Source organism: Rhipicephalus microplus, chromosome 2 (assembly GCF_043290135.1).
Source record: "Rhipicephalus microplus isolate Deutch F79 chromosome 2, USDA_Rmic, whole genome shotgun sequence".
Taxonomy (NCBI): domain Eukaryota; kingdom Metazoa; phylum Arthropoda; class Arachnida; order Ixodida; family Ixodidae; genus Rhipicephalus; species Rhipicephalus microplus.
In genome coordinates this window covers 209,273,985-209,284,675 of record NC_134701.1, presented here as the reverse complement: position 1 = coordinate 209,284,675, position 10,691 = coordinate 209,273,985, and the positions used below count along the sequence as shown (strand labels likewise).

Here is a 10,691-nt window from a genome sequence, read left to right as displayed (position 1 = left end):
CAGCTATATACACTTAAAAACTTTTAAGGCAAAGTGAACATGTAAAATGAATGTAGGATTCCTTTATATTGACCAAGTATTTAGCGCTCAGAAAAAACGTGATTGATCTATTATCAGTTTTCGTGTTGCATTCGCGCAGATTTCTACGGAGAAGTGACAATTAAGAGGCAGAGTTCTGCTGACTTATTCTTTTCATATCCCTCTTAGGCATTTAAACAGCGCAAGTTTGTGGCAACTTCTTTGCCACAATTAAGCAATCGAGGTTTGAGGCGGGACGAATACACACGAGCCAGCTATTCGTTCCCCGTGTCAAACTTTGAACGCGTACTCGCAAAGTTCGTCTCGTAAAAATCGCTACAGCGCCTGGCAGCTTTTCGCAGACTTTTTCTCGCGATTAAGAAGCGTTTTTCGGGCTCCTAAGAGATGAAGTGATGTCACCACGTTAGTCTGTGTATCAGAAACTTGACTAGCTCGACTCCCAGAAACCCCCATACGTGTAGCAACAAGCGACCGCAAGCTAAACACGCCTTTGACATTTGTGCGCGCTGTGCCCCGTCGACGTCCGGATACCTCCGCTCCCGAGATGCCGGAGTTATAGAACACGTTGCCGGTCCGATGGTAAAGCGCAAAAAGTCTGGATCATGCTCTGCACAGGAAGAAAAGCGCCCCGAAGACCCGTAAGCGTCGGTCTCCTCGTTAAGCCTACTTCAATCTTTTCGTGTCGTCGCCATATTTTTCTGCGCTTATTTTTCCAGTGTTTTTTCCCTGTCGCCGTTTTGCAGATTCGCGCACGGAAATGTCACGCACTGTCTCGCTCATGCCAACCGCGCAGGAGCGTGCTAGGTTCAAACCAAAGCGCGCCCGATCGCCTGCCGAAATAAATGCGGGGTCTCTCGTCTCGGAGTGGTGCCGAAGTTTCAAAAACCTTTTCGCCTCGGTAGCCATCTTACTTCCGACAGCATTTTCCTACTCTTGGCGTTTTATATTTCAGCATCCTAATCATCGGTGTACTCCTACTGGTCGTGCCTGTCGCTTGGAATTCACTTGTACTGCGTTTGTGCGTTTTCGCAGATCAACCGAGGCTGGAAAGGAAGGAGACCTATCGGCTCCCAATCGCTCCGAGCCCGCTGCTGTTCAGCTGCTCGCTCGCACTCGTTCCCAAAACGCACCACGTATCGGTTCTCCGAGCGGGCAAAACAGTTCAGCGGCCGGTGACGATGTTGCATCCTCCGAGAAACAGGAGGCCAAAAGTTCAGCGCCCGTGCAGCGCTCAAGTTTGCGCGTCACGAAGCGACCACGCAAGGACGTCAGCCCGCCGCCGAGTTCATCCAACCCTCCGCCCTCCACCAATGCGGCTGCGAACAAGAAATCGTCCGCTGGTCAGTGCCTTTTTTCCCGCCGTGTCCACATTCGTCTGTGTGCTCTTCGTGTAGCGGCGTCCCGGTGATTTTGAAAAGTGTGTTTTGTGTGGCCTCGAGAGTGTCCGTGATACGAAGTTTGGGCAGCGTGAGCGATAGCTGCGCCGTTGCCTTGCACGTATGATCGATGCCTTTGCGTGTCAGGCATGTCGGCATTCCTGTTGTCATCTTTGTACATGATGACATCGTTCTGGTAAGTAAACAAGCGTGACACACATGTCGACATTTGGCTTTGTTGACAGTGTGGCCGCGAGAACTTGCAGGCCGGCTTGAAAGTGTGTTGTCGGTCCATAGCATGACATTGAAGGGAGCCATGATTGTTGCGACCTAGAGGTCTTTCTGGCCACAAAGTCTTTTATGAACGCTATTATATCATTTCGCACGAAGATTTAGTTACGCGGTAATCAAATACATTCATGCAAAAGTGCTCCCCTTTTCTTAAAAAAAATAATAGAGAAGAGGAGTCTCACCAACGTCTTGCACTCGTTCAAATTATAGTAATACCAACAATGAAGAGCATGGGACTCATTAGCATTTTGCATGTTGTATTTTGTATCTCTCATTCAGGCTGTTTTATGCATTTCACTCCTATGTAATGCAAGTAAGAAAAGAGCCTCCTCCATTGTATGTTGTCATAAAGGGAATTGAGAATGATAAAAGTATTTGTAAGAGATGGCACGGTTAGCCCCATCATGCACCTGGCACGTTGCTACGCATGTCAAGGTGTAGAAATAAAAGCTTTGAGGGACGTCCGAACCGAGGGGTTATCGTTGATCAAGCAATGGAGAACTAACCCCCTTTATGATAGTGCTCCAGCCAGTCTCTGCTTCATCCATGATTTATCTGCTAATGTCACTGATGGCGGGCATTACCTATTGCATTTTACTAAAAACAGCTTCTCGACAAGTGACAGCAGACAGGCTACCGGAAAAGCTGTTCAATTTGCTGGGATTTTGATGCAGTTAATTGTTAACAACTTGATGCCTACCTGATAATATATGGTAGCACAGACAAAGGACACGGACAAGAGAAGGCACATTTAAGACAACATCTTCTCTTGCTTTCTCTTGTCTGTGTCCTCTGTCTGCGCTACCTTATATTATCATGCTACCATACCAACAAGCCCAAATTGCCATCCTCATTGATGCCTACGTTCTGTTGGAGTATGTATCATAAAACTGAACTCAATATCAGTGAATTGTCAACAAAGTACAGTAGCATACGCAGTAAACAAATGAAGACATAGTAAAAAAATTAAGCAATTATGGTACTGCTCAATGTGAAAAGCTGTTCATGTGTTTTGATTTTGTTATAAGTTGAGAAAATATAAATGCATCGAGGTGACATGACGGAGTATTAGTGGGAGCATAAAATGGTTAGTTTTTTTGTGGCAATGTAACGTGGTGAAGCTAGCATCGCCAACACGGACGTTGTGTTGGACTATAAAGGGCCCCAAGAGCCCGTTAGAGCATTTCACACGCAGTTTCTTTTCGACCAATGTTGCTAGAACATTCCGCTCACGAAGTGTCTCTTCGACCAGTTCGTGTAGTTTTTTCCTCAAGCCTCGCAGGTTAACCCACTTTCCTTTGCCCATGCGCGAGAGGCATGTGTTAAGCTGTCACAAAAAGCAGGAACAGGCATGGCGCATTGCAGATGCTAACACAGCGGCTGTGTGGCTATCATGGTCGAAAACTCTTTTGGTCAGTCTCTCTTTCGTCATCATTTCACATTCGCTTTATCGATTTCTTCAACAGTGGTAACACCGCTCAGAGCAGAAACGAGCGCTGCGCTCTAAACATATTTAGCAACGGGAAGTCCCATCGCTGTAGCAATGGCAGGATGTGACAGGCAGTCTAGCACCGAGAGTTTCAAACCTGTGCCAACCATCAGGTGATGCAATTAGTCAACAGCTTTTATGTGTCCAACAATATGCACGAGGGTACTGAAATTGTTTGGTCAGTGCTTAGCAAAGTGTAACAAGCATTGCAACAATGGCATGATCAGACAGAAGACGACTGTTGTGCCTGTCATTTTTGCTGTGTCTCCTTGTTCTGCTGTTCATTCCATTTCTCGGAGATGATTTAGACTCCAACCAAAAGTTTTGAATAAACCCGACGTTTCGAAACCGACTTGGTTCCTTGACTTGACCAAACATTGCCGGTTTCGAAACGTCGGGTTTCTTCAAAACTTTTGGTTGGAGTCTAAATCATCTCCCATTTGCATTCCCAACCAGACAGACTTCTGTCGAATGTTTACATTCATTCCATTTCTCGTCTTCTTCACTTGGGCAGCAGTAACAAGCATTTGAATTTGTGCACCAAAGAGTGGCATGGCTGAAATCTTGACTGCTTACAGATAGCATACACGAGTTTTTTAGGTGACAATGTGCAGCAGTTTCTACAGGAGTCTGTTGCGAGACCTGACAAACAAATCTTCCAAGCCTGCTTGGCCTACGGTGGTTTTGCATCTACTGCGTCCTAGCATTTTGCCTGTCTCTCCTCGATGTTTCTTCTCTTCTTTGAGGCCTGTAATGACCACGGCTTTATTTATCATTGCCCTCCATTCTTGTCACCAGAATTTAATAAATGTTTCTTGCTTACCTTGAATACTAATCAACCTTAAGCCACAAGCAGTACCATCTAAAGTGGTGTCTGTCTAATTTTGAGAATGGTCCCCTGATCATTTTCACTCTCTTCTACAATCTTTATGTTCTGTAATGTCTGTCTCTTTGTATTCAGCAGAGAATAAACTACCTCCTCAGTTGTCACTTACTTCTAGGGCATCTTTTCTGCATCTGTGTTATTCTGGAATACTCTTTTAGGGGTGGAGCACCTTAGGGTTTCAGCGTGTCTGCGTGCATCTGTCGTCTGCTGTTGTCATGATGGTTGACTGGCTTGGGTGCAAGAGAGAGAGACTGCCTTCTCTTGCGAAGAGCGAGTTTGCTCTCACTTGCCACAGCCTCAGCACTCGCCGCCTGGCGAGAGAGGGCGAACGGCGTGCGTTGACTGTGGAAACGCTCCCTTGCTCATAAAAGACGTGCTATGCCACCCCATATATATAGGCACTGGATCTTGACCTGCAATGGAATGCTGGTCGGAGATTTCTCTTGTGCATAGTTGAACAAGAGAGATTCGCAACCTGCACGTTAACTAAATGTGGATGTGTATCCTTTCCCCCTCCCCAGGTTTCACGTTTAGTGGAACTGAAATGCCCTTCCCTACATGCTTCGCCTCTCCCCAGCATTGTTGCTCGCGCGGTGGGTAGACTCCGTGCGGCGGCTGCACGGACTTCCTCAGTCCGTGGGCGCAGCCAATAAGCGACAGTGTTCAATAAGCCACTGTGTTCTGCACTCGCTGTCATGGCTACCTGTGGCGCTGACTAACACTCGCACGTTAAAATGCGCACATACGCCCCTTAAAGGGGAAGTCGGGGATGACCGCCACTGTAGCTCAGTAGGTAAAGCATGGGACGCGTTATTCAAAGGTCACAGATTCGGTCTCAGCCTGCAGCAAGTTATTTTTTCGTCTACTTTACTTTCTTCATGTTACAAATAACATCCCCTCTACTTTCTCTGACTTTCTTGTCAATGAGTAATATTGTGCTTAACAAGGAATATTAAGCCTTTAGTATTCGCTTTCTTTCATACAATACACTACTTTAGTTCATGTAGCGCAATCGACATTGAGCTCCCTCTGCTTCAGCTAGAGGAACTGTTTACATGCAGTGTTACAAGAAAGAAAGTCTTAGTGTGTTTAATGGTATTGTACCCAGAAGTTCATAATTGTAACGGATGCAAGGTGCCATGAAATTTAGGGAGTTAGAGAAGCAAAGAAGCAGTTGTTCAAAGCACGAAATACTGCCTGTTGTGAACATTGCATGAGTACACGAATAACGTAAAGCTCAGGTGTTCATCAGTATACATCGGCCGGGAACTGAACATGTTTTATATGCGACGTTTCAACAGTGTTACGTGACACCATTTAATGGAGTTTTTTGTACCTCTGTCAATGCCTTTGACAGATTCTGTTCCATTGTGCTTGTTTACTATTTTCTGATGCCACACACAGAAAAAAAAAGGCATTGACACCAATGAAATTGTATGCTGGCAGTCTATTGTAAATAACAACAAAATGCACGCATTTGTGTGCAAATCTGCCTATTATTCTGCCCTGAAACATGCCGGGAAGGGAACTGGAGGTCACTTTTATTTTTAAAAAATCTTACAGAAAGTGATCTGTGCTTTCAGTGTCCAAGCAAGGGGGCGCTGATGCTGGCAAGACGCGCCGCCCATGGGAGTTGTGGAGCATTGAGGACAAGAATGCCTTTTTTGAAGCCGTTTGTGAGGCACGTATGCATGTCTACCGGTCACTCGTCGCGAGAGTGTTTATAAGATATGGCAGATATTCACTGGCTTGTCACTGTTCTTAGAGGTACATCAAAGTTCCTGCACATCATTTCCCTTCATAATCCATAAAAAGTTCATTGCATCCAACATGAAAAAATAAGTTTATTATCCTGCATGTAAAGAAATTGAAATTAGACAGCCACGCATTTGTGGTACAAAGCCACAAGGAAATCCATATGGATTTCTCAAAAAGGAAAGCCTCTTAGTTGCTGAAAAATTCGTCCTGGTCTGGTAAGCAAACCCAGGAACAACGCTTTTCTAGGGTGGTCGCTCTAGCAATAGAACTAACCATGCTGCAGGAAGCTAGCAATTGGCAGCACGAGGGTGAATTCATCGACAACTCGAAGCAGATGTATTTCTGAGAACGATATGTTTGTTACATTGGTGAGAACCTTTTTGGATTTAATTTATTGTATCCATTATCTTATGTCTGTGTTTATGTGTGTTGAGCTCATTGTAGCCAAATTTTCACACTTTTTATCTAGATTATGTAATAGAATTCTGCCAGTGCACATTTGAATTCTTAATGGGAGAGGCTGGTCTTGAAATGAAAGTTTTTATTATTGGAGATACTGTAATAAAATTAGGTGTGTATATGTATTTCTTCCTCCTCTTTTCAAAATTATAATTAGTTTTTATCCGCACCAACTAGTTATCAAATTGAGAGAGCATAAGTGAAGTCTAATTGTGTAATTTCTTGCGGGTTGTTAAGGTACTTTCCCTCAGTATTTTTAGGTTCTGTTTAGGGTGCAGCTGTAGCCAAAGACCTGCCATGGGGAGGTATGCTATTTATGTTGTCACTGAGATACATAATTATATAAAGATTCTCATTTGCATTGATGCTCGACAATTTCGAAATTTAAATAGCTTAGTTTATTGCTCATGCCATTTCATATGTCTCTTCTATCCACAAAAATAGCATAGCTGCACAGTCCTGTTTTTTACGAGTTCAATGGTGTAAAATTTAAAAAAATTGCTTCACAAAAACATGATGAAATGTTCCGTAAGGCTGGCCAGGTTGGCGAAAAATGTGAAGCTGAGGAAATCGCATTTGAAGTTTCGACATGCAGTGCAAAATTTTCTGTGAGGAACTTTTACCACAAATTTTATACACATGTTCCTCATCTATTCCCCTACAAAACAGAACAAAATGTGCCTTTTCATCCTTGGAATCGTTTTTCAATGTGGAAAGCATTATCAGAACTTCACCATGGCAAGCTGTTGAGGGGTTCTGGAAAAGTTGTGGGGTATGAGGCTCAAACGACTAGCTGTTAGGCAGCATGCTGTCCTGGATAATAAGTTGCTTATTTCTGGACTCTCAAGAGACCATGAAAATGTGCGGAAAAATGAATGCTTGCAAAAATGCCCCTTTTTTATATGTTTTTTTTTGCTGACACAGAGGGTCACTGCTGTAGTACAAAATTCGTGTTGCAATCTTGTAAATGCATCGTTTAGGTTGCTCTGAAGAGCCGTGTATATAAAAAAAGATCGATGTGGCCGGTGCTACCTCAGTGGTAATCACATCGGCCTAAAAACATTCTCCTATTTTTTTTCGCACGTCATTCCGCTTGCCCTTGATGATGTCTGCCTTAATTTCAGCTAGACGTCATGCTGTCGCTGTTCACTGATGACAGTGTTATCAGTGCTCGCGTCAACTCCTAGCTCGTTGCCTGTGTAGGTGCTGCCAAAAATCGGATGGCGAAGGCTATAAGCGCTGACTCCAAGGAGGTCGAACTTTCGGGTAGCCGATTTTCTTGACAAAACGATCTTCGTTTGCCTCTATTTTTTAACTCGCTGTGCCTTCTCCGCTGTTGAGTAGAGCGCAGCATCAATTCGAAGCGTATCGCTCGTCGAACTTGGTCCCACGTCGTCGTCAGTAGACAGCGTCGTTAAAGTTTCCGGCGAATCCAACGGGTCCGGCTGCGACTGCAACCAGCTGCCAAAGGGCACTTGTGGCAGGCACCTTTTTGTTCCAAGGCCGTTTTTTATGGCTTCCAAAAGCTCGTCGCGTTGATGGTTTCAGACGAGAGTCTCCAGACATCTCGATTGCGGTGGAAAAGTAACGGTGCAAAGCGGAAAAAAGGGTGCGTCGCAAAACGCGTACGATCGCAAGAGCAGATGCACACAAATGGACAGCCACGGGGCCAACACAACACAAATGAAAAAAAGATCACGTGTTGGTCACCCCTGCGAATGAGAACTTGGAAAGATGGGCTTGAAAAGCACGCTGCGTTAGGGCCAATCGGTGATCTGGAAATGACCTTCAGAAAACCTGCTACAGCAGCAATTCCGCTTGAGCGACGGCATTTCAAGATGGCGCAAATTGTGCACAAAGAAAACAGCTTCAAATCAAGCCCAAGATGGCGACGCTCGGTCCACCGCAACGCAAATGGCGCGCGCAGAAAGTTCGAACAAATTTCGTCCTTTGGGGGCATTTCAGTGCGATCGGGCTGCATTGAAGGCCGATTTTATTGCGTTTCCCGACTGAATTCAGCGTTAGCAATTTGAGAGTAGGTGCTCAGAAGTACAAACGCCTTGAAAATAAGCTTTGCAAAAAATCGATTTTTTGACCATTTTTTGATCGTCCTAAAACCCACGTCTCCCCTTAAGCTTCGTGCCTAACGGTTCAAGCTTGTGATGCCTGCGTTGCCTTGGTACGTTTCAGAAAAACCTACCAATCAGAGGGGTGTTTGCATGGTGGTTACCTGCCTCGGTTTCAAAATTAAATACATGCTACCCCTTTTTGTGTTTTTCCTGCAGTTTGGGAAGGATTTCGAGAGCATTCAATCGTACATCGCTCAGCGGAGCAAGAAGAAAGGTGTGCCCGCGCACTGCATCAAGAACAAGGATCAAGTACGACATTTCTACTACCGGACGTGGCACAAGATAGCGAAGGTCATGGACATTGGCGAGGGTCGAGAAGGTACGGTATGACATTTGGGATGTATCTGTGTCATGGAGGGGCATGCGCAGTTTTTGGCACATTGATATGCGAGGAGGTTGGTGTGGCCTAGGTCTGTCTACAAGTTCGGAATGAGGTGAAATAACTTTGTATATCCCTTTTTAAGGCATTCTTCTTCATGCTCATGAGGACTGACACGAAAGCATTACGATCAAAGGTTGACCATCGATTTTCGCTGTCATGTGGAATAATTTCTGGCATGTAGCCTTTGCATTGCAATGTATATGTATTCTGGTGCAAATATTTTGAAATTTTATTTGAAATTTATTTGACGAAATTCGACGAGATTACAAGATGGACAAGAAGCGCAACTTCACAGGTCTCGTAGTGAAAACTGTCGGGGGGACCTTCTAACAATACATAAGTGGGGGTTTACAGGAAACTAGGTGAACAGTGAGTCATTTATTTTATATAATTTCTATAGCTTTAGTAATAAAAGGTAAAGTATTCATAAGTAATAAAAAAATAAAAGCTAGCCATAATAATCACAAATGTAAAAGATAAAATAATTTTAACAGTCAGATAGATTAAATCACAAAAATTAATTTAAACAAAGAATAGTGGCACGAACAGCTACAGATGCAAACAAGCATCAAAATGGCAAAAGTGAAACACTTGGAAGTGGCAACAGCACATATCATAAGCTAACATAGGTTATCAATCTGAAAAGCAGTGAGATGTCATCTCTTTTCTAAATCAGCATTCAGGACGATTAGGTGGCATGCTGTCATGCCTTCTTTAAGCAATAGTGCTCTTTGGGAAGCAGTAGTGCTCTTTGGGAGGAAATTAAACATTTTCGCAAAGGTGGTTCTTTTCACTCAAGTCACAGATGAAAACTTTAGTAGCACTGATATTTTTCAAGGTTGTTATCACTACTAGTACTATTATCATCATTACTACTTACACACATGGAAGTGACATTCCTTGTGAAACTGCTTCCCCTCCCCCACCTTTTTCATTTTGTTTTTCCTACAGACGTGAAGAAGCAGACACAGGAACTATACGGACTCATCAACTACGCGGAACTGCGTAAAAAATACAGTGCATGTATGTATGAGTGCTTAAGCGCAAACTTGATTATGAAGCCTTTTCACTTTTCTGGTAGAAAAATCTCCTTGTATTGGCCAATTCCTTAAATGAGGACTGATTGGAATTTAGATTTTTTCAATGAGATTTAACATTGCATTCTCTGTTTTGGTTCTAAGTGTTATGGTTTTAGGCGTTCAGCTGTCAATCAAAAGGTTTTCTACATGGACTTCAGTGTTTGGCCAAAAAAAGATTAATGTGAGGCACCTACTTGAAAGTAAAGTTGCCACAGTCCTGATTGGACTTGTTCAGTGACCATGGAATGAATTATGACAGCAAAACTTGAAGCGTGATAGCTGGTATGAACTGATAACCACGCCATAAAAAAGCAGGGTAATGTTTTATACTCTTAAGTTCTTACACACCGAAGTTAATATTTTTTATAGATACAATGCAGAAAAAAAATGTGCAATCTGTATTGCTGACTGAAATGATATTGTTACGTCTACGAGAGGGGTATATTCAGAGCCTATGTAACGGTCGACTCGAAGGTATACAGCAGTGAACGCGCAGCAGCGAGCTCTTGCCACCAACCGAACGTCCTCTTCTTCTGCCACCACCATGTTCCCCGTTACACAGGTGCACATACCTAAAATATACATGTGGTAACATTTCCCTCCGCGCAGACGAAGCCCACTGGGCGAGTCAAACAGTCTCTCGAAGAATAAAGTGCTTCAAACGTGCAACATGGACAAGTTCAGTTTTTGCAGACCGTCGGCAGTTTGAATGGAGACGCGCTATGCGGTAAACTAAATCACTGATACGGTCTACAACAAGATAAGGTCCTGTATAGTGCGCTAGCAGTTTCTCGCTCAAACCG

General features: G+C 43.8%; 1 protein-coding gene across 1 annotated transcript in view; it reads left to right on the top strand.

Moving 5' to 3' along the window:
* Positions 1 to 445: 445 nt before the first annotated feature.
* crm (cramped chromatin regulator) overlaps positions 446 to 10,691 on the top strand; it is a 68,833-nt gene continuing 58,587 nt past the window's right edge. The window contains exons 1-5 of the mRNA XM_075875151.1: positions 446 to 677; positions 1,072 to 1,379; positions 5,665 to 5,762; positions 8,584 to 8,746; positions 9,761 to 9,832. Coding sequence (XP_075731266.1) covers positions 616 to 677; positions 1,072 to 1,379; positions 5,665 to 5,762; positions 8,584 to 8,746; positions 9,761 to 9,832 — 703 coding nt within the window. The 5' untranslated portion in view covers positions 446 to 615. The remainder of the gene's footprint in view (positions 678 to 1,071; positions 1,380 to 5,664; positions 5,763 to 8,583; positions 8,747 to 9,760; positions 9,833 to 10,691) is intronic.